At 36.5% G+C, this 25238-nt stretch overlaps 1 protein-coding gene across 1 annotated transcript in view; it reads right to left on the bottom strand.

Annotated features, from left to right (window-relative positions):
* Window positions 1-20930, bottom strand: part of LOC116422540 (translation initiation factor IF-2-like) — a 106163-nt gene extending 85233 nt beyond the window's left edge. The window contains exons 1-2 of the mRNA XM_031961232.1: window positions 20856-20930; window positions 7-432 (exon numbers count right to left, since the gene is read on the bottom strand). Coding sequence (XP_031817092.1) covers window positions 7-432; window positions 20856-20930 — 501 coding nt within the window. The remainder of the gene's footprint in view (window positions 1-6; window positions 433-20855) is intronic.
* Window positions 20931-25238: the final 4308 nt, after the last annotated feature.

The raw sequence follows: 25238 nt of genomic DNA on the forward strand, positions 1-25238 counted from the left end.
ACTTACCCTGGCTTTGGGGCGCGGAGGAGAGCGGCTGCACGCGCCGCCGCGGCTTGGGCCGGGCTCAGCCGCTTCCCCGCCAGCCCCGGGGCAGCCGGCCCGCGTAGGGCTTTCTCGGGGCTTGGGGAGGGGGACTGGCCAGAGCTCGTGTCCGGCTGCCTGCCGCGTGCCCAGTTCTGCCCGGGGTACGGCCTTATCCCCTTGCACTTCACGGAGTTCTAGGTCCCTGGGCCGGGGGACCAGCCGCCGCCTCGGAAGTGGGATGCGCTTCTCCGGGCTGAGAGAACTCCGCCGGAGCCCCCCGCGGAGGGAACTGTGACGGGAGCGCGCGGCAAGGAGGCGGGGTGGCTTAAGGGCTGCTCTCCCTCGCTCGCCCGCTACCTCTCCCAAGGAGGGTTGGGCACGGGAAAACTGGCGGGATCTCGGGCTACCCTAGAAAGGTAGAAACGGCTCCAGGACTCCTCGGTCTCGCCGCTTGGCTAGGGGCAAATTCTGCCCATCCGCACCAGTGGGTAGCCGGGGTGGAGGAAGAGCTTGCAACCTTAAAGTGCACGTGCGTATGTTGCGGGGAGGGAGGTCATGAAAATGCAGGCAGTTATTCCTCGCTTTGACAAAAGGCCCTCGTGGGGGGCCTTTTTTATTTATTTGATGCCGTATCCTTGATGTACATTAAAACTATTGCGTGACTGCCCATCTACCCTCCCAACAAAACCTTAGAGAAACTCCCAGGAAAGAAAGAAAGCCGGTTATCCATTGTGGGGAGGGGGTTCGGAAAAGAAATCTCGCTTTTCCTCCTTGAAGGGGAGGGCTGGGAAGTTTTGCATTTGCATGTATTTACTTTTATAACAGAATGCGTTTTAATTTCAGGAATCTCTCCTGGAAATAATTCAGAAGTAGAAGAAACCGAAGCCTAGCCTTTGATGACGGTGCATCATCAGTTTAAGTCAGTCAGATTCTGATTGCACAGTCTATGAAACAGATAGGAAACTATTTGAATGTCAAGTCCCCACATGGAACTGTCATCTGCGATACGATTGATCTTCTCATTCTATCATTAGTTTCACAGAAGATTAGAGCAACAGAAGTTTCATTTTTAACATGGACGTCCAGATGTGTTCTTTTTCCCATTTGGCTTCCGCAAGGTATACAACTAATATTCTAAATGCCAACCCCTCTGCTCAGTTTAAAGAAAAGTTCTCTCTTAGATCCTTGTAAATATAATCATAATTTCTACTATTGTAGGTGATGTGGTAATAAACAGAACCAAAAAGACCAGGTTTTTTTTTTTAGCCCATTGTCTGTGCGGTTTAACTGAGCTACTACAATTTTTTATTTTGGATATGTTCTTGCTATCTCAGCCTCTCTCCATCTGTGACCTCTTGTTTAATGTTAAAATCTAACTTTTGTATCTCTAAGTCTGCTCCTGATGTATAGATTTGCCTAGCCATGGCACAAGTCAAAGATATAATAATACTTAAAGACAATTTATTTGAGCTCCTCTTTGATAAAGTTTAAAGCTTTATTTTGTAAACCTTTGTTTGAACCTATTACTTTTAACTCATCTGTTTTCTCTTCAAATTGGGAGGGGGATGGGAAGAGGGATGGATCTTCATTGAGTATTTTTGTTTCTTACCATTCCTGCTGTAAACCCCCACAGCTTGCACCTAACTCTTGCCACTTTACTGAAACCTGTTTTCTAAGATGTCCAAAGTTCACTTTTTCTCTATCTTTATCCAGGTGACTCTCGGAATTGTAATACTTTCTCAGAGTCTCTATTTTTCAAAACTATTATGGTTTCTTTAATATCTCACTACCTGCCTCTTCTATACCTGAACAGTTTTTCTTAACTGCCTTTATTTTTTAACAATTAACCTTATTACCCACACTTCATCCAACCATTTTCTGCCCCTCTGATGGGAAGATAGCCATAAATCTCTCTATTCAAGGAGGGGAACAGGACTGACATCTTTTCAGATATCTCATTTCCCCTCTAGCTCACCTATTTTGGCCTTTTTGACTTCTCCACCATGCTCTTTTTCTTCTTCCATATCTCTTCCCCAACTCCCCTTTCAACTTTCTTTATTGTGTTATCTTCTAAGGACTGTCTTTATAGTATTTGTATACTCAGCATCTAGTAGATCTTTCATAAATGGTTATTGACTGTGGGCTTCTGTCCTTTAATGGCACTTATTCCTCTCAACTCCTAACTAGTTTTTCCCTACCCCTTTTTCTCTGACCCTTTTCTTCCTATAAACTCATTTCCCCAAAACTCCATCTACCTTCATAATTTCCAACTATTTTAATCTCTATATGGTTGGTCTCCTCCTCATTCTTATCCCAAGGTAAGGCTTGCCTTGATAAGTCCTAGCTTCCAAAAGAATATCCCCTTGTATATGTAATGTCTTATGCAATATTTTAGAAATCATCTTGTCTGTAAAACCAGTTTTCCTTCCTAATTTCTCTCTTGTCAATTAAACCATCATCAGTCCCTCCACAAAACTTTAATTTTATCTTTGACTCCTCCTTTGTCTTTCATATCTGTTTCCTTATCAGTAAAATGAAGAAATTGGGGGCAGCTAGGTAGTGCAGAGGACAGAGCACCAGCCCTGAAATCAGGAGGACCTGAGTTCAAATCTGGTCTCAGACACTTAACACTTTCTACCTGTGTGACCCTGGGCAAGTCACTTAACCCCAATTGCCTCAGCAAAAAAAAAAAAGAAAAGAAAGAAAGAAAATGAAGAAATTGGATAATATCATCCTTAAGCCCCTTTCCAGCTCTATCATACAATCTAATATTTATCCTTAAGCCTCTTTCCAGCTCTACCATCCAATCTAATATTCATCCTTAAGCCTCTTTCCAGCTCTACCATCCAATCTAATATATAAGTAAATTGAGGAATTGGGATTAACCTCAAAAATCCATTTCCACTTATGAAATGCCAATTACAAGTTCATCAGTTCTTTCTTTAAAACATTTTTCAGATTTTTCATCTTCCTTTCCATTGTGGTGCCTCATCCTTAATCAGACTCATTATTGTCTTCCTCTCACTACTCTTGCCCTTGAAATCCATCATACATAGTAATGCCATTGTGATTTATCATCCTAAAAGTACAACTTTGTTATATCCCTGTTCAAGAAACTATATAGCAACTTTTTGTTTTCTATCATGTCATGTCTAAACTCCCCCAGTTCTCCAATAGAATATAATTAGATAAAGTCAGGGACTATCTTATCTTGGGATGTGGATCCTTGGGATATATAGCAAATCAAGTCAGCAGGCATTCATTAAGTACCTACTACATGCCAGATACTGTACTAAATCCTGGAGATGCAAAGAAAGAGATTAAAAAAAAAATTAGCTCACAGTCTTAATACCAGGTGCTGAGTAAAAGCTTATTGATTGATTTTAAGACATACCTATCCAGTTTCTTTTCTCCTTAATGTTAACACTTTGCCAATTTGAACACAATTGCCTGACTACCCCAATCTAAGCCACACTTATTTCTACTTCCATGCCTTTACACATATTATTTCCTAATCTAAAAGTCTTCCTGGACTTCTAAGAACTATCTCAAATTCTTTTTTCTCCATATGTGAACCTTCTCCAATTATTCAGATGTTGAGTAATTTATTTTCAAATCTGTAGTTCAGTATTTGCCACCTGATGCATGCTGTTCCTTATTCTTTACTACCTATAAGTATGTTAACAATCATCTTTCTAGTAATTATAAATTCCTTGAGAGTAGGGACCATCACAGTCTGAGCAATGCTGAACTCCTGGTAGATTCAAATTAAATCCTTGCTCTTTTAAAATATTAGTCAAGACACCTAAGTTATCATTCTAACTTCACTACTATCCCCTGAAATTTTTATTTATCTGCATAAACTTAGGGAGATAGAAACGAAAAAGAAATCTTCAATCATTGAACACCTCCTATCATTGTTAAAGGTTATGAAGGGTGACAAGATTCCAGGCTTTCTTTCTTTCTTTTCTTTTTTTTTTTTTTTAAGCTAGACTTGTCAACTCATTTTTGCATAAACTTACCCTCATCTGCTGCTGATCCTAGAGTGGCTTGGGAACCTAGAAAGGTTAAATGGCTTGGTTAGGGTCACATCATCAGTATGTTAGAGATAGGTCTTGAACCTATCTTCCTGCCTCTGATTTCCATCTGTATCCATTGTCAGTCCTAAGGCCCTTTTTTGGGAGCCATTTGAGGTTAAGTGACTTACCCAGGTTCACATAGCTAATACAAGTTTGAGGTCAAATTTGAATTCAGATCCTCCCGATTTTAGGGCTGGTGTTCTCCAGTTTGCTACTTCACTGCTCCTTAAGAGACCTTTATAAAAGCCAAAGAATGTAAGCTACTTTGAGAAAGGATTGTTTCATTCTTTGTACTTATATCCACAGCACTTAATAAATACTTGTTGATTGATTAGTTTTAAGAATTTATGAAGATAGAAGAAAATATACAAGTTATTAAAAAGTTTAAATACTTACAGTCAAATAAAACTCATAATACTATTCTATTTGTGCCCAGTGGCATTTAATTACTGTGAGTTTATGATGTTTGGATCTTTTGTGGTTGAATTAGCTCTTTTCCAAACGAGAAGGCAAAAGATGTAGAAAATTTCATAGTGGTTGAATGCAATTGCATTTAAAAAATAGGAAATTGAGTTTGTTTAAAAGTTACTTTTTGTATTCATGCACATATATATATGCTAATAAAAACTGTTGGCTTCTATTTTTGTTGCAGGATACAAGCCATTTTTAATTTTCCATGTCAGTTTTAAAATGACATGTCATATTTAATAAAGACATTTTCTGAAAACTAGGAATAATGCAACCTTCAATTACTTTTAAAATAATTTTTGAGGGACAAGAGGTAGACCAAAATTATTTTATTGCAAAATTATTATTCTCATAAATAGCCATGCTGGTTTTTGATAATTTGCAAAGTGAAATTTACCTTTATATTAAAATCACAGGAAAATATCTTTGTCAAATCTAGTTGGAGTCCACTTTCCTTTTTTAGTATAAAGATAGTGAATGTAACTGAATCTTTTCTAGATATTTCAGTATCTTAAAGTACCTGAATAGTTTTAACAATTACGTACTCATATAGTATTTTATAGTTTACAAAGTTATTTTATATCCAGAAACTGATCCAGAATATTGAAATGATTAACTAAGGTCATGTAGCTTATAAATGTCAGATCTCTGACTTGAATCTGAGTCTTTTAACTCCACTAATGCTCACCTGCAATCATTGTATGTCATAACAGATAGAAGACTGTTCTAGTTGTGTGTGGATTAGTAGAATATTCCATGAAGAAGTGATGTGGCACAGAAGATGGAGAAACTGCCTCCAAACTGAGAAAATCTATATATACGAGCAAATCAACTAAGCTGTCAGAAGCTTCAGTCAACTCTAAGACTAGATTGTAGAGAAATTGACCACTTGCATTGGTAAATTAAATATTTAATCAGACTCCCTTTATTAATGAAAGCATATATTTGGATTATTTTTTTAAAGAAACAACAATGAGGAAGTCAGAGAAATATTGGAAAATTTTTATGACATGATGTACATACAGTAAAAAAGACAGACTCAAGAGAACAATATACACAATGACTAGGATAATGTAGGCAATAAAAAGAAAAGCAGCTTAACAGCTTTAGTAAATTTTAAGGAAGTCTTAGTCCTAGAAAATGCTAAGGAAATAGAACTTCCTCCTTTCACTGAAAACAAGGAAGGAAAAATGTGAGGACGTGAAATCCATGTACAATTGTGAGATTCAGATATCGTGGCCCAGTCAGAAATTTTGCTTAAATGCTTTGCTTTGTTAAAGTCAAGGGTTCAGTGCTAGAAAGGAGGGCTGTTAAAAAGGAAAGAATTACGGTGTAAAAAAAGACTGTAATAAAACTTAAAAGTTGGCAGAAGAGTTCCAACTTGCTGCAGTAGGAATCAAGGAACAAAAGACTGCTATTGTAGATAGAATGTTGGTTGATGATCTGGCTCTGTATAAACCTGGGTAAGTCATTTAACCCTTCTGAGTCTATTTACGTTTGTCAAATGGGAAATAATAATAACACCTAAATGACAAGGTTGTAGCAAAGATTAAATGACACTATTTGCAAACTTCAGTATGTTATATAAACTTAAATATTATTATAGGAAACCAGTAAGATAAAGGGAATAGAGCACTAAATTGGAAGACAAGACTTGAACCCTAGTCCTAGCCATTTGCCCACTCTTTGACCTCAGTTTATCATCTGCAAAGTGGGAGTTTTCTTCCAACTCATGTTCAATGAAATAATAAAGAAAGATTAGTCTGGCAGCAAGATTATTATATGCATGATGGATTGAAGGTAGTGAGCCTACCCTCAGGTGAGTTAAATATCCTATAGAATATTCGCTTAACCCCTTTTCTGAACTTCCCCTTTTCTGTTGAGGGTTCCTGGAGTATTACAGATTCATTATCTTTGAGTCATACTTAGGTCCTCACTTTTCCTTACCACCACCTCATAGCCGACTAATTGCCATATTGTATTGATTCTACCTCTATCCATCTCCTTTTCTACACTGATATACCTTCAGTGCAATTCAGATCCCATCATCTATATGATTTCAGAAGCATCCTAATTGTGTCTTCTCCAACCCACTCACATAGATGCCCCAGTGACATTCCTAAAGTGCAAGTCTGATCCCATCATTCCTTTGCTCAAGAATCTTTAGGCAATGTATCTAGCCTCAAATACAAACCCCTCTCTTTGGCATATAAAGCCCTTCACAATCTGGTTCCGGCCTGATTTTCCATATTTGTTATTCATCATTTCTCCTCACCTCAGTGATCCAGCCATGCTGGTATTCTTGTTACAAAAGAGGAAACTGAGACAAACAGACACTGCATCTTGCCCACAGGCACAGTTTCTAGAGCTAATTTCCTATATGAATTTCTATTTTTTAACTTGGTGACTTTTCAAAGGCTCTCCCCAATTCCTAAAATGTTCTCCCTTCTTATCACCACCTCTTAGAATCTCTTCTTTCAGTTAAATTCTAATTAAATACCATTTCCTTCATGGTCTTTCCTGCTTCCCTCTTAATTACTAGACATCCCCCCCCAAAAAAATTAACTATTATTGACACTGTATATGTTTTGTACTTGTGTATGTGTGTATATACATACATATATACATATGTATATGGTATATATATGTTGTTTCCCAAAATAAAATGTAAGTCACTTGAAGACAGGAACCATTTCATTTTTATGTTGCATCCCCAGGACCTGCCATATCATAGACAATTAATAAGTGCTTGGTGATTAATTGGTGATGAGGGTTTGTATTAGGGTAATAGCATCAGGGATAGAAAGGAAAAGATGGAGATGCTTCTAAGGCAAAATCAACAAGACTTGATAACCAAGCAGATATGAGGATTGGGGAAGGATTTGGAACAGAGAAGCTTATAATGAATGTATAAATTCTTTAGCTGATTACCTCCGAGAGAGATGAAAAAAAAAAAAAACTTTTACTTCAGCAAAGATGTGTCTTTACTATTTGAATGCAGGGTTGGTATGATGGGCAGAGTGCTTAGCCTAGAGTCAGGAAGTACTGAGTTGTGATTTGTTCTCAAGACACTTAGCTAGGTGTATAATCCTGGCCAAAACACTTATCCTGTGTCTGCCTCAATTCCCTCATCTGTAAAATAGGGATAATAATATGTACGTAAAGATCAATTGAGCTAACATTTGTAAAGTGTTTAGCAGTGTTTGACATATGGTAAGCACTACATAACTATTGATTATCATTAGCATGTTTTTTATTATTAACATCAACAGAACATATTATCTGTTTTGAAGGGCGCCTGCCTGGAGTTTTAGCTTTCTTAATTAGAGAGAGTTTCTCTTGCCCTAATCTGCCACCCTCTTCTGCCACTCTGTAGGCCCTGAAAGTTGATCATTGAGCTAGAGATCCTGAAAACCAAATAATGTATTTTCCTTGCTGCTGGGCGATAGAGGTTGAAAGAACTCTTCTCTGGAATATGCTAATATAGATAAACACCCCAGGCTATTACCAAGGTGAGGGAGGCTTCTGAGCTGACTCAGGGAGGCAGGTAGCCAAGAAGAATGGCAGGGACTTGGTCATCTGGTGCTAAAAACAAACAAAGCTATATAAGCCTAATCAGGCCGGTGCCCATGTCTCCCACACGTCAATGCAAACCCCCAGCCTTTTTCCCGATACAAACCCCTCTTTAAGCTGTATGTTCATCCTTTGGCAGCTTATTTCCTTCTCAAATTAGCCTCAATATTTATTTTAACCTGATTTCATTAGCAATTTTGAGAGGGAGGGAGAAAGGGGTAATACACACAACATAATTTCCTTTGGATCACACTTCCTTTAGAAGGGTCCCAGATACCCAAAAGTCCTATGTAAATAGCATTATTCATTCATTGATCCCTTTTGTTTGAGTTAGGGCCAAAGCAAGAGACATTGCAGCCAGCATGCCATTTCCCCTATTGTTAAGAGCAAAGAAAAAATGTGATACTGATGTTTCCTTAATTTATTTTATTTTTAATTTCTGGAATAAAATAAGCACTTACATAATATAATTCAATAAAAAAGATTAAATTGCAAATCTATAATGCTCAATTGTTGTTCCTTTGAAATAGACAACAAAATTATTATGATTAAGCTGAACTGAAAAGGGGATGGATTTGCTAAATCTCAAACTGAACGAAACTCATACATTAAGTTACTACTAGTGTGACTTTGCTTAAATCACTTAATCCAGAGCTACAGTTTTCTCATTTATAAAATGAGGGAAATGGACTAAATGACCTCTGACATACCTTACAGCTCTCAATCCATGACTGAGCAAAGCAAAGTTAAAAAAAAAAAAATAGAAACAACACTGTGACAAAATTAGTTGATTAGGGATATCTTACTTGTACAGAGCCAGCAATGATTTTCTCTTTGGCTTTAGCTATAAAGAAAGCCAAGGACCATGTTATGGTCCAGATTTCACCATGAAAAAAAAAAAAAAGGTTGCCCATCTTTTCTCTCCTGATGGCTCTGAAATGCCATCTAGTAATTAGAGAGATTTAAAATAACCAGGAGGGGAAGATGAAAGATCATAAGAAATCTTAAAATGCTAACACTACTTTTCCATGAAATTTAAATGGAAATAGACTCTGGTCCTTCTTAACTTACCCCTTTTCCCTGACACAGTTCTTTTAGTCTGGAATCAGCTGTCTTATTCTGTTTAAGTTGGCTAGCACAATCTCTTAGGCCTCCAATCTGAGATGGATATGAGTTGGCAGGGCTGCCAGAATCTGCTTTCTCAGCTTATCTCTGGGTGTGGAGGCCGAGCTTGAAAAAGGCATTTCCCTTTATGACACCCTAGTTATTAATCCTAAGTTTCAGTTTGTCATGCATTGCCTTGGTGTTCCTAGCTTGGTTGTCATGGGGTTGCCACTTTGCCCATACCATAATAGCAGGTGACTTGCCCCAATAAAGGATAGAACCAGTTTGGGAAGGGCAAGGGAACAAGCAAAGTTCATTCATCACTCCCACCTCTGTCCCAACTAAGGCCATTGAGAACAGGAGTGCTTAATAATATTTGTATTATGGATCCCTTTGGCAGTCTGGTGAAACCTATGGAATTTGCATTCAGTTACTTCCTTCTTCTATCTTGAAGGTTTCTATGATTCAAGACTGAAAGTTTTAAGCCTAACTTTCTTTCCTAAACTTCTCCCCTCCCTTTTCTTAATTGATTTGCCCAAATCAAATATATTAGTTGGCAATTAAAGATTGATTCTCTCCTTTTGGTGAAACTCAGTTCCCCAACCATTGTTCTATAGGTAGCTTGTCAACAAAAATTGCTTCATTTTTGTCTTTTGATCTCCAGAATCTATTGTAATAGAATGCTCAAACTAGACATTTCTGGAAGCCAAGCACTAGTTCAGGTGGATTGCCTACAACAAAACAGCTTCTTCCAAAGGTTAGGGACCAGTGTAGATTAAGAATGGGGGAAACAGGTCCACGTGAGAGTAGATTTCAGAGGATCCATGAACTTGGGTGGGGTGAAAAATTAGATCTTGATTTTCACCAATAACTGAAATTTAACAATTCCTTCAATTATTTAAAAATAGTATTCTGAAAAGGAATCCACATTTTCACCAGATTAGTTAAAGAGCTGTGACACAAAAATGATCAATGGACTTGTTTGCAATGGAAGTATGAATGATGAATGGATTTTGCATATCCCCCTAAAAAAAAGATCCCAAACTGGACATATCATTTATTGAGGCAAGCTAGCTATCAGCCTTGATGTTGTAGTCTGGGCAAAGTTGAATTCACATGATAATCAAGTTAGGAGAACCAAATAATGAACCTAACTTCCTATGTTAATGAGGTCAGAGGAAAGGAATATGTGTTCAAACTCTTCTCAGAGGAACTGTTCCTCCATCTTTACAAGGAGACCAAAGAAAATGGCTAAAGAAATATTCCCAGAAAACTTGCGCAGCTATTTCTCAGAACACGTTCCTCAGCATTTCTACCTCTCAGAGCAAAGGTCCTTTCCCCAGCCTTGACCTGAAACTTCTGGTCCCCACCTATGGGTAAAGGTCCTTTATCTGAGGGCCAGGTAGCAAAGGTTGAGTCTCAACTTATAGAATAAGGTGTTTCCCATTCCCAGGCCAATCTAGTAAATTAGTGAAATAAACTAGGGAAAGGAGAGGGAAAAAATTTGGAAACAGAATCATTTCCCTTCTCCTTTCTTCCAAAAGGAACATTTGGGGCCTTCGGCCAAGTACTCCTTTTTGACATTATGTTAATTCACCCATAGTCAAGAACAGATTGGCCTCCCATTAAATTCATGTTTCCTGGCAATGAGATACTTCTAGTTCTCTGCTGATTTGCAGAGATGAGATGACTGGCAAGGTCTTGAGTTCAATAACAGATTAGGTTTTTCATGGTTCAGGAAACTATAAACTAACGCCAACTTACCCCTTTTCACCAGGGGCTGCTATCTCAGAATCTTATATTTCAAATGGACCATAGGAAAAATTTCAATTCTTCCCAACTATAAGAAAGCAGTTCTTGGTTGTTTATTTCTTGTTTTGTCATTTAACCCCCAGACAAAAAGGCTCTTGTAACTCATTTCTATATTACGTCTGTTTTTTGGCTTTTTGTTTTGCACTGATCCAAGTATGGTTCTCCATCAAAAAAAGCACCTCCATGTTAACAGTCAAACCTTTTTTTTTTTTTTTCTAAAGCATATTACCTAAGAAAGCACTTTGTGCTGTTCCCAAGAAGGTATTACCTGCCATTATATCCCTCCCCTTTTTTCCATCTAAATGCTTATTTGTTTACATATACAGAAAAATCTTTCTGTGGAAACTAGCTTTTTAAATACTTGATCTGTGAGACTAACACTACATTTTTATTCCAATAAAAATTGTTCACTAATGATAGTTATATGTTAACTATTTCAAAAGCTGTAATTTACTAATTTTGACTACAGTGCAAAGGGATTTCAATCTATAAACTCTAAATAGTGAAGTAAATTATAGCCCCAAATCATCAAATGCCTGTTGAGCATTTCAAACTGAACATCCCAAAAGATCTTTCTCCCCTAAACTCAATCCTCCAGACTTAGAGCTAAAAGCCAGGTTCAAAACCTTATGTCAGTATTGACTCTCTCTTTTCCCTCACTTCATTTATCTAGTCAGTTGCTAAATCTTGTCTTTTTTCTTTCCTCTATAACATTTCTTTTACCATAGATTTATAGATCAAAGGGACCTGTCACATCATCTAGTCCATTGGTGTCAAACTTAAATAGAAACAGATCCTCTCAGCTCTTCATTCAAGTGATCTTGACCCCCCAGGCCAATCTACAAACATATATTTCATCTCTAGGCATTTTCCCTGACTCTTCCACAAGCCTGGCATGTTCTTTCTCATCTCTGCTTCCTGGCTTCCCTGATTTCCTTTGAGTTCCAGAAAAAAATTTTCCCTTCTACAAAAAGCTTTTCCCAAACCCTCATCATTCTTGCCTCTTCCATCCAATAATTATTTCCTGTTTATTTTGATGATAGCTTGTCCGTACATATTTGTTTGCTTGTCATGGCCTCCTAATTGGTATCCCTGCCTCATAACCTCTTCCTCTCTAATTCATCTTCCACAAAACTATCAAAGTGATATTTCTAAAATACTCCCTTACTTAAGAAGTTCCTTTGGGTCCTTATTACTTCTAGATTCAAATACAAGCTCTTCTGTTTGGCAATTTCCATGTTTTAGAGCCAACCTCCAGTTGTCCATTCCATCTTTCATATGTATTATTTTCTTCTTTTCATTCTTCAATTCAATTCAATAAACATTTATTAAGTATCTACTATGTGCCAGACAATGTTGCTGGGAATACAAAGAGAGGTGGAGCTTACAGTCTGATGGAGACAACATGTGAATAAATATTTACAAAGCAAGCCATATAAAGCCATATAAATTGGAGATAATTGACAGAAGGAAAGCATTGAAATGGACAGAATTTAGGGAAGGCTTCCTCCAGGAGGTAGAGTTTTGATTGGGATTCCTTTAATTACCAATTAATTAACAAGACTAGCCTTCTTTTTGTTACACTAGCTGCTACTCCATCTCCTTTCTCTTATCATTTTTGGAATTTACTCTCTCCTTACCTCCACATTTTAGACACTGTGATTTCTTTCAAAACTCAGCTTAAATGCTACCTCCTATATGAGGCTTTCCCTGATTTCTCAGCTCTTAGCACCTCTTTCCTCAAAAGGACCTTGTACACATTGTATGTTTCATATACATAAACATGTCTCTCTCTATAGAACCTTATTTCAATTTTGTCTTTATATTCTTAGAACCTATCAAAATGTGACACATGGTAAGAAATTTAATAAATACTTGTTGATTGATTGATTTAATATAATTTCATTTTTCTCATCTTGCTTAACATACAATTGAAATATTAAATAAAATCAACACTTATGTGTCACCAAACCCCTGATCAATCCTCTAATTCTTATTATTTTAGAAAACATTTTTGCTAGCTCCCTCTTTTCACTATCTGGTCTTAACACCAAAATGTCTTTAAATTGTCTTTTATTTTCCTTTGGATCCCCTACAGTGCTTAATAAGACTTTATAATACTTGGTATTCATATAGTACTTTAAGGTTTGTGATTTAATTTTACATCAATTATGTCACTTGAGCTTTTGAGGCTTGTATAATTATCCCCATTTCATAGATGAGGAAATTAAGGTTGAGAGGCATTGTAACTTCCTCCCTGGTTATGTAACTGTTAAATATCAGGGGGATTTGAACACCAGATCTTCCTGCCTTGAAGTCCAGCTCTCTGTCTTGGCATGAAAAGGTGTGGAGAATTGTTTAAGAGAGCAAGAAGACTCTGATGAGATTGCAGATCTAAATAGCTAAGTAGCTAAATTGGTCTCTGGTGGAGTAATGGAAAGAATACTGAATTAGGTTTTATTCCTGCCAGTTAGGCTTTTTTTCTGTATTCCATCTTTTTCTTCTTTCCACTTATGGCTTTTTTTTTTTTTGAAACACTTCACTTTGGATCAATTCATTCTTCATTCACTTCCCTATTGAAAACCATCATTTCACTAAGAATCTCTTGGTTCTTCATAAATCTAAATTCCCTCTAATGTGGAGTCCTCTTCCTCCTTGTAGAGGATCACTACAGTCCCTTGTTAGGGACTAGACACATTCACGTGATAAAGATAATCATCATTTTTTGCCCCAAGAAATCCCTCTCTTCCCTTTCCTACAAATTTTATAATACTTAAGACCCTCATTTACATTTTTATCACATCTACTTCTGAGTTGTATTTTGGAGAAGAGGTTATTTTTATAGCATCAAGTGAATCAATTTGAATGAGAACCAAACCTTTTTGTTTTCTTTAAATAAATTTATTCACTTATTTTAAGCAGCATTTGTTATCTCTTCCTCTCACTCTCCCCTATTGAAAGAATTTAACCCCTTTCCTGTTTCTTTCCTCAAATAAAATTCTTATAACAAATACACATATTCTAGCAAAACAAATTCTCTATACTGACCAGGTCCAAAAATCTGTCTTATTCTGCACACTGAGTCAGTCTGTCACTTCTCTGGCAGTAGGTGGATATGTGTAGTTGGGTGACATTAGGACATTTATTGTTTAGTTTTCTGGATTTGTGGAAACCTATTTTTTTAAATGATCCAACAAACAGCTCACTGAATGGGCCTTCTGTGAAATATATATAGCAAATACACACATACACGCACATAATTATATAAATCATTGATGAAAGCATGGATCCATTAAAATCACATATTGGACCATGCTCTTCTCCAATTGTGGCTTCTTGAAAAATTCTACTAACTAATAGTTCCTACCAAGTATAAAGATTTCATACATAGACTTTATATCTTTATTTCCAGGAGCAGCTTCTCTGATAAATGGATGGGGGAAAAGAGAGAAAGAAAAAGAAAGAGAGGGATGGAGAAGGAGAAGGAGGGAGGGAAGGAGAAGGACAGGGAAGGGAGAGAAAGGGAAGGAATAAGGGAGGAGGGAGAGGGAAAGGAGAAGAAAAGGAGAAGAAAATTAAGGGAGAAGGAGAGAAACAACTTATCATTATACAGTACCTTGTGATATCCACAGTAACCCTATGAGTCAGGTAATGCACATATAATTATTTACCCCCATATACAAGTAAGCAACTGAGGCTCAGAGAAACTAAAAGATTTCCCTTAATCAAGAAAATAAGTGACAGAACAGAAAGGATTCAAGGTCAGATTCTCCTGACTCCCAGGTTTCTTCCTCAAAACCACAGAATTTCAGAGTAGGAAAAGACTTCCTGATCATTTGTTTATTTCACCCCATAACTGAAAAAGAAACCCTTCCATATCATACTTGCATCCACATTCCTTATTTCCCAGGTGATAACATTTTTTTGCCACAGTAATTCATGAAATGGTCAACTAAAAATAGAAGTAAAGGAGTACAATCTTAAAGTCTTGGCTTAGAAGCATAGAATTTTAACCAGAAGTTACTTCAGAGGTCATCTTGTCCAGTTCCTTCATTTCCCATCTTTGATCTGAGAAGTATCCACAATGAAGAAATTATATATCTTTTGAATTATTGAGTTGGAACATTGAAATATTATGCAGATCAAACCTGAACCTAATAGACATTTCTCTTAATTATATTCCCTGAAATTCAATCTTTTGTAATCTAATTTTAAAATTATATTTTTTTAGTAATTGTGGAATCTCATGTAACTAATTCTGATCGCATAATGTGTTACTATATAGTTCCCCCTCCCCCCCATCCTTTCATTTTTCTTTGGGGTTTTGGGAGTGACATTTTCTACTTCATTTGCATGTTATCCAGAAGATGCACAGGGGAAAGAAAAGGAACAGAGATCCATTATAGATAGTTTGGCTATTTGTTAGTAGCTTGGGAATGAGATTCTAGGATTTTCTATATCTTTCAATCAAATGTGCTTACATTGAAAAAGATCTTTCATCAGGATATTCCTAATGACTGAGAGAATCCCATAATACAAGTCAAGTAGTCTACATTCTTAATCTTAAAGAAGTTATAAGGAAGTTAATAAAGATGCTATAGGAACTTTGTCCCTTTTCCTCTGGTCTTAATCAGGAAACAAATGCAGTTGGACTCATGCTTACTTATGCTTGCTACCTATTTGATAGTTAACCTAAACTACCTATAGTCACCTCATTTGTTTGAGTCCTAGTTTTCTCACTTTCTCTGTAATAGAAGGTGATTTCTAAGGGCCTTTCAGCACTATTCCTATGATAAGCCAAAAATCATATAGTCTTTAGATAAGTCATTGGTATTGGTGCTATCAAAAAAATGGGCTTTGTCATTTTAGCTTAAAGTACTGAAGTTTTAAAAAAGCTCTTAAAAAAAAAAACTAGCAATGCTAAGCCATGATCTATCAAGAATCTTTCCTGGGAGTTGAGTGGGGTAGGGGACTTTCTCATTGTTTTAGGAAAAACACATACACATATACACAAAAAGCCTCCTTGGATTCTAGGATGGCCATGACAGGTGCTGTTTTGCTGACAGGATAGTTACCAGGCTTTTCAAATCCATTTGAGTCACTACTTAGGGAATGGTAACAACAACCATTTATGAAATAGCTGCTACTTTCCCCCCCTACACAATACCTTGAAATATGTTAACAGGCTTTGTTGAGGGGTGAGAGATACCCTAACAGCGATGGGAGTCCCCAAGCTGGTGTCACAGGTTTTGCAAAAGAATTCTCAGTCCAGTCTGCAAGTGAGGTTTTTGGCAAAAATGGGTTTATTTCACTGAGAAAACTCTTTCCCTCAGTGGACTGCTTCCTGATTAGGAAGGTAGCAAAGATTTGGGTACAGAATCTTGTTTTTTATTTAGCTTTCTATGGTTTGGGTCTAGGGAGCCATTAGGGGCTAATTTCCAAATCAATATGGGTGGTGATTGTTTCCCAGACCAAAGTGATTCCCAGATGAATTGGGAAGTAAGTTTCCCATGGGAACCAGGTAGCTTTCCCGTGGGAGATTCAGGTGGATGGGGATCATTTTTAGGAATTTCCCCAGGCCAGGTAGCCCACGCTCCACAAAGATCAAGGAAACATAGAGTACTATTACATCAGTTTCATCTCAAAATCATAACTGATAACAATAAAATTTGCAGTACACAACAAAAAACATCTTTTATTCTAATCACCTTGTTCTTGTTTGATTGTTAATACTTACAGCATGTGAGATTATTTTTTTCCTAAAGCTTTCCCCCAGTTGGAGTTAGGTGATAAACCAGATATATTTGCAGCCAAGACCTTTCTGCTATGATTCCTGCATACCACTGAATGCAGTTTACCAATGGATGGAAATCACCTATGGTCCCTCTTTTTGTTCTTACTGCCTCTTAAAATAGCAATTGACATCTCAGTGCACCCCAGCTCCTGACCTATCCATCAGCACCTGCTCAAGTAGCAGGCTGTGGGAAGTTCTGCTGCCAGTTGACTACCTGCTGCTATGAGTAGTACTGTTGTGATGATAATCTACTCAAAGAGAAAGAACCTGTAGAAACTTGAATTATTTTTATAGCAACATATATATTAGGTTAATTTATATACTGCAAAAACAAAAAAATTAGTAAAGGAAAATGATGCAGTTAGTGGCAATGCAGAGAGTTAAGGTGTGAGAATCTCCTTCTGGTCGGTGCAGGACCAACGTGAAAGAAAGAGTTCACAAACCTGAACTGTTTCAAGGATCAAATGGGATTATATTTGTTAAAAATACTCAGCACAGTGCCTGGCACGTAGTAGGTCCTTTGTAAATGCTTATTCTCATTTCCCAATTCCCATTAGTGGCAAAAAGGAAGTTTTATTGGCACTGAGGAGTCAATATTGCTAGAAAGACTTACTCAGTGGTAAAGTCCTGGCAGAGAAAAAAGGTCCTAGCAGAGAAATCCTGCAGAGAAATAAAAGGGGGTTATCACTGAGAAGAGAATATCTTCACAGTGGGCAGGAGTCCTGGCAGGCAGCTATGCCAAGAGGAGAGAGGTTCCTTGACAAGGCATAATCCTGCTTCGGACATTCTGCAAGGAAATGAGTTTACAACTGCCTTTTAATAGGAAATTTGAGACTGAAATTTCAATTGAATGAGATTCCTTCAATGTGTCACTACCCCCAGGCCTAGATTTCCAGTTGAATGAGACCACTTAAGTTTGAGCTACTAAGAGTGGTCCTGGACTAATTTTCAGCTCAATAGAGGGTGCAGCTGCTCAATAGAAATGTCAGGTCTAGATCTCCAGCTAAATGCGACCACTTAAGTTTGAGCTAAGTAGGGAGTAGTCCTGGGCCAGGACCACTTTAATGAAACTACTTAACTGCCCCAAAGAGCGGGTCTGTCAGGACAGAGTTCACCCCATGGCTTCCCTCCAAAGTCAGAGAGTCCAGTTTCAGGGTTCCCCCATCACATGCAATACCTCCTGAATTATTTTGAGTCTATATATCAAAGCTGCTGGCTCATAAGCCCCCAAAATGTATCTTCTATTAATAGAAGAAATATTAAATCAAACCATATGCATTTATTGAACCAGTTTTGTAAGAAAAGTAGCAACTCAACATTTCTAACATAAACATGGGGTGCATGGTAAAAGTGGACACACATAGGAAATAGGAGCCATGGAGGAACCCAAATATCCCGGACCCCCATATGAAAGGACACACACAGAGAACACATGGGACCACAGAGCACACATCTGGGGAAACAACTGGCACCTCATGCTCTAAGACCCTTGATTTCTTCTGAGAATGTTATCACATTGCTGCCCCTAGGGCTGCTCTCCAAAGAAAATGCCTTCTCTACCAGACACTGCTTCTGCCCAAAGTATAGACTCCACCAAATGTTAGTAAGCTAGATGGATAGGTTTTCATTCATCACGTCTAGCTTGACTTCATTGGACATGTGGTTAGAGACCTTCTCTCATTTTCCAGCTTCTATCTTTAGCTAAGTTATTGGCTTTGATGCTATTTCTCTCTCATGAAAAAAGTGGGCTTTGTCATGCTCTTTTAGTTTAAAGTACTGAAGTTTTAAAAAAGCTCTTAAAAAAAAAAAAAAAAAAAACCCAGCAGTGCTGGTCTATCAAAAGTCTTTCCTAGGAGCTGAATGGGGTGGGGGACTTTCCCATTGTTTTATTTTTTATCTTCTTGTTTGATAAGTTATCTGTCTGTTCCTAACTGAAGCAACTGGTGTATGGAAGATAGAGGTCTGGACCTGAACTCAGTTTGACTCATCTTCCTGGACTCAAATCTGACCTAGCTGCATGATCCTGGGCAAATCATTTAACCTCAGTTTGCCTCAGTTTCCTGATCTGTAAAATGAATGTAATAATGGCGCCAACCAGACAGAGTTGTTTCGAGGATTAAATGAAATTATATTTGTTAAAAATACTCAGCACAGTACCTGGCACATAGTAGGTTCTTTATAAATGCTTATTCCCATTTCCATTCCCTGTAGACAGGAAGGCCTTTAGTCTTCAGCAGGAGATTCTTTGTTCCAGGCACTAAGCACATTACAGAGTGAGCAGGGGCCTCCCAGACAGCCAGCATTATTCTGCTTAATTTTTTTTTTCCCTCAATGAATTTTGATCTCCCTGTCAGAGGCCCTCCAAAAGAAGGGGTTAGCATTCCACATTCCCTTACTAGAGTTTTAACTGCTGCTAAAGGTTAGACATCATACAATCATCATACATATAGTAGCTTTTCATAACTAAGTGCAAAGAGCTCTGTATTTCTAAATTTCTTAATTCTCAAACCTCTTCTGCAATCCTGTCCATATAGAGGGTCATGAATGCACAGAAGCAAAATCAAGCCCAAAGGATATAGAGTCCTTATCATTTCCTTACTCATATTTCTTCTTTTCATTTGTATATATAACCAACAAAACTGTTCTAGTTTCTGTTTCTTCTCTCCAAGTTGTCTCTCTCCCTTACATCAACAATTTGGGAACTGAGCTGCTTTCTTGAGTTGTGCCAATTAAAATAACAATGATGACTGATGGAAAAGTCCTACTTTGTGAACTGCTCCAGTAAGTTGAAATTTCAAACTTGTGTGGAATTTATTGACTTCAAAAGATGTTTACAAGTTCAGGTAATTTATTCTGAACCTGAAAACATAGATTGTAGTTTCTACCGATCTTTAAGCAGACATGGGATGCCTCAGCTATTTGTCTTTTGACAATCTGCATCTGAAAATAGTGATGATAACAATGTGATTTTCTTGTATCCAAGACTTTGAGTTCCCTTCAGTTCAGCTTGCCTGTTTCTGAGATGAACAAAAAAAGATTTTTCTCCAGGGCTGTTTTAGGCTTTGTGATTTAACAAAAGAGGTGAAATTATTTTTAGCCCAAAACTTAAAGCTTTTTATTTCCTTAAATATAATCACTGAGGGACTAAGAAATCTGTTTTCAAAGTGGTTTGCCCTTCCATGTCCCTATTATGATTCTCTTACTCCTTATCAAGATAATTCTTGAGTAGGGTTCAGAAATATGGTAAATGGTTGTTCATATTACAAACCACATGTTCAGTCAGGAATATTTCCTAAAACTTTTCTGAAATTGAACTAATAGACATTAAACATCTTCCTTCAGTAACTTTTCAAGCATGCATTGATATCTTTTTATTTTCAAATTTTCTTTTTTATGAATTTATCAAATATTAACAAAAATGAGCATATTTTTCTTTACAAAGAAAAACAGAAAAAAAGAGGTTTTTATGTGAAACTCTGAATCTGTTAGATATAGCAAGGTGCTATCCCAAGGAGCACAGGTACTTTGTGCCTTGCAGTTGGTTATGAGCTTCTAAGACATAGCCTTTTGATACAATATGACCAGACCAAAGAGGCTCCTTGTTCCTCTCTGATGACCTTTAGAAAATCAAGAAGGGGTACTCTATCAGTGAAAAAAAAAAAAACCCAGCCTCAAGTGCCCCAGATTTTTGCTTAGTAGTTTGATGATCCTCCCTAGTAAGTTATTAAACCTATCAACCTTACTTTGCTTAAATCCAAAATGGAAATAATAATAGTTCTTTTAAGATTATTTTCAGAATAAAATGAAATAATATTTATAAAATCCTTAGCACAGAGTCTGGCTCGTAGTAGGTACCTTATGACTGTTTATCGCTTCTTCCTCTTCTTTAATACTATGTTCTCTCTCTAGACATGACATAAAGGCCAGGGAGGTGGTAGGGAAGGGAGTGTTTGGGGATTCTTTCATTTGTTTGGTAGGTCACCTTTTCATTCTGCCCTTACCTTCTGTATGGCCTTGAAGCACATCATTAGAGCTATCCAATCCTTCTCTTCAGTGGAATTTTCCTCTTCACTCATTCTGTAATTCTTTCTCACCTGAATTTTATACACCCAGTGGATAAGGAGATTCATATTTCCAGAGTTTTCACAACTTATTTTTTTCCTCTGAAGATCTTTTAAAGTATATTAGGTTCTTAATATGTCTGAGAAAACGCAATATCCTTTTTGAAGGTAGCATGTTGAATTAGATAAATCATGATTTTTTTAGATAACATGATGATTCTTATTTAAGTGCATGCTAGCAGTAACTTGAAAAACTAAGATTATAGAGTAGATTCCTAAGGTCATATATGCCATGATTCCTAGGAAACCAGCTTAACTACCTTTATACAGGCCCTCATTACTTCCTATCTGTATTATTATAATAGCTTCATAAAATTTTTTGATTACATTAAGTTAAAAAGATTTTGCACAAAGAAAACCAATGCAACCAAGATTAAAAGGAAAGTAGAAAACTGGGGGGATTTTTCTTACAGTAAGTTTCGCTGATAAAGGCCCTATTTCTCTAATATATAGAGATATAGAGATAATATATAGAGAACTAGGTCAAATTTATAAGAATAGTAATCATTTGCCAGTTGATAAATGATATGAATAGAGAGTTTTCAAATGAAGATTTGAGAAATGCAAATTAAAACAAATCTGAGGTACCACTCACACCTGTCATTGGTTAATATGACAGAAAAGGAAAATGATAAATGTTGGAGAGGATAAGGGAAAATTGGGACACTTATATAGTCCAAAAGGCTATAAAACTGGGTATATCCTTTGATCCAGTAATAGCACTATTAGGTTTATATCCAAGAGATTTTTTTTAAAAAGGAGGGAAGGGGAAAGGACCTATATGTACAAAAATATTTATAGCTGTTCTTTTCGTGGCGACAAAAGAATTGGACATTGAGGGGATGCCTATCAATTGAAGAATGGCAAAACAAGGTGTGGCATGTGATTGTAATGGAATGCTATTGTTCTATTAAGAAATGATGAACAGGGTGCTTTCAGAAAAATCTAGGAAGATTTACATGAACTGATACAGAGTAAAGTGGGTCACACCACAAGACCATTATATATAGTAATAGCTATATTACATAATAATCAACTGTGAATGACTTAGCTATTCTCAGCTATAGTGATCAAAAACAACTCCAAAGTACTCATGATGAAAGAAGTTATCTGAATGCAGGTTGAAGCAGACTTTTTTTAAACTTTTCTTTTCTTCTCTTTTTATCTATTTTTTTTTAATAACCTGACTAATAAAGAAATGTTTAACATGAGTGCACGTGTATGACCTATATCAAATTGCTTGCCTTCCTAATGAGGGGGAGAGAAGGGAAAAATGAGGAAGAGAATTTGGAATGCAAAAGTTTAAAAAAACAACATGAATTTTGTTTTTACATGTAATTGGAAAAAATAGAATAATTGAAAAAAAAGCTTCATAAGTGGTCTCCCTATTTCTAATCCATCGCTTCTCCAAATGATACTTAGAGCTCCGGAAATAATCTTCCTTTGGCTCAGGTCTGACCATGATTTTTTACTTAAGAATCTACAATGTCTCTTTGTTGTTTCAACAAAAAAAAAAAAATAGAACCTATGTTTGTCATTGACACTCTTCAGAATGGGCTCCAGTCAATTTTGGTAAGCTTTTTTTCATGTTATTCCCCATTAAGCATTCAGCGTGCCATCCAGTCTAGCCTACTTTCTGTGCCCTAAATTTGGCTCAGTATCTTTGCACAGGCTGTCTGTTCAAGGCCCCCAGGCCTTGATCAACCCTAAATTCATGTCTTCCTCAGCTTTCCCTCTTGTCCTATTGCCTTTTCTTAATTCCCTTCAGTTTTTAGTGTCCTTTCCCTCCTGAAGTGATAGTATTTACTTTGCTCTTGCTTCTCTGTGTCCATGTTGTATCTCCCCAGAAGGATGTGAGCTTTTGGAAGGTAGGTACAATTTTTCATTTTTGTTTGTGTGTGTGCTCAGCACCTAAGATAACAAATATAGAGCTGAAAGGGACCTCAGTGTTCATTTAGTCCAAATCCTTTGTTTTACTAAGAAGGAAAACTAAGGTCCAAGAAAGCTAAATGAATTGCCCAGTGTCACACAGGTTATAAGCCATTAAAAAATGTTTCAAAGGACTTTAGAACCTTTGTTCTTTGGCCAATAAAGCCTCCTTAACTTTTTGTACTTTATGGGTTGTTGGGGAAGTAGCAGCAATATCTTACTGTCTCCTAGAAACTGTATAGTGGCTAGTCATCTGACGCCAGAGACATGGCGCTTTCCACTGAGCCACTTGTTAGATACTTGAATACTTATTGAATTGACCTTAGAAATCAAACATTTAACCTTTAAAAGTTAGAATAATATAGAACTCTTTCAATTCTCCACATTCTCCACATCCCCAAATAAGCCATATTATAAATCATTCCTAATGTCACTATAAAAAACTTGACAAAAATTGGTGAGGGTGAAGTTTTCTGCAAATTATGGAAAACAGCACTGATCTGTAGCAATTCTTTTCAGAGTACAAGTGAAGGACAACTTAATTTTCCCTTAGTTTACAGTTTTAGGTCAAGACCATGATAGACCCTATGAGTCCTATATGATTCATTCCAGAACACTTTCAGTGAAGAAAATTAGAAACTTCTTTCCTTTCGCATAAGTAAATTAACTTAACCTAATTAGATTGTGTGTGTACTTAGATAGCCTTGTGATAGATACCTTATCAACATAGCACAGGGGGTTTGCACAGAATCTGTTCTGTACCTGGGCTCTCAAGTTGCTTGTGATTTTTTTCTCTCTTGACATAAACTATATAATCTCAAAAGATTAATTGATACTATTATGCCTATTGAGATTTAATTAATATTTCTTCTTGATACACATGAAGCAAGTAATTCTTTTCTGTTAAGTAACCAAATCACTTCATCAAGATGGTATTGTAGTAATAGCATATTATATATTAACATAATTTAGAGAATAATAAATCATATTGGCAAATTCTCTGCTGTTTGGATTATAAAATGTCAACAAAGATTATAATAGTTTGTGCACTGTTATTTTATCATGACATTTATTAAAATACGTTTTAGATGTCTACATTCTTTTAAAACCTGAAAGGACTAGACAGAAATGAATTATTACTATTAAATCCTTGCTTGAAGCAAATGTGAAAAATAAATTTAAATGATACAAACTTTGTATTTTAGTTTACATTTACCAGAAAATTTTTTTTAAAGTGACTTCTGTAATCTTTACCTGATTACTATAAGTACACATAAATTTGTAAGCATTGTATGTATGATTAGGAATCCAAAGTTGTAGTATTGAAAATGTTGAAAACATTTGAAATGAAAAACATTGAAAATGTTCCCCTGAAGTTATTAGTGATGATTTTGAAATCCAATTTGGATTTTTAATTTTTGGGTAAATTTCTAGGGATGTCAATCAATAGTAAAATCTAGAGAACATAATGATGCTGTTGGAAATCTTATATTTTCCTCTACCAATAATTGTGATTAATGGAAAAATAAATGTTTTAATTAAATTTTTGAAAGAAAGAAAAGTGAGAAAGAGAAAAGAAAAGGAGAAAAAAATGTTTGCTAAGTGCTTCTGTGGACATATTATAGCGCTCCCTTTCCCATTGCATATTTTCCACCTCCTACTGGCCAAGTCACTGCCATCAATAACTTGCACAGAGAAAGAGCAATCAGGAGTGTGCAAGAACCAGCTCTTACTATTTGAGAGAGCAGATTATTAAATTTTTGGTGTGAATATGTATAAATATTGGAATCTGGAAATGAAAGCTATAAATTGGAGCTTGATTTATTTAGCCGATTGCCTAGATTTAGGGCAGTGATGGAGAAAATATTAATACAAATTACACCTAAAAAGTACATTATGCTTTTGGGGAGCTGCTTGTTAAATATTTTCCAAAAAATTCTTGCATTTACTTCACAGTAGTGTCTCTTTTCAAAAAAGATGTTGAAGCAGACTATATTGCTGCCCATATATGGGCTAAATCAACTTCACTATAAGTATCTATTGAACATCAATGATGTACCTAGCACCAACATGGGTTCTATAGGAAATACAAAGAAATCACAAGACTAAATGGATGCTTTCAGTGACTTTCTAATCTAGGTGGGGAAAAGATACACCCAAATTACAAATTAATTATAACTTATTATAAATTTTTTATTGTTTTTGTGCCATTAGTAAGTGTGATTTTTAACAAATCACATCTTCTATGGTCTTGAGTTTCCTAGTCTATAGAATGAGGGGTTTGGACTAGAACCCAAACTCTACTGCAGAAAAGCAAAGTACAAAAACTCTCTA

This window comes from Sarcophilus harrisii, chromosome 3 (genome assembly GCF_902635505.1).
Source record: "Sarcophilus harrisii chromosome 3, mSarHar1.11, whole genome shotgun sequence".
In the NCBI taxonomy this organism is placed as follows: domain Eukaryota; kingdom Metazoa; phylum Chordata; class Mammalia; order Dasyuromorphia; family Dasyuridae; genus Sarcophilus; species Sarcophilus harrisii.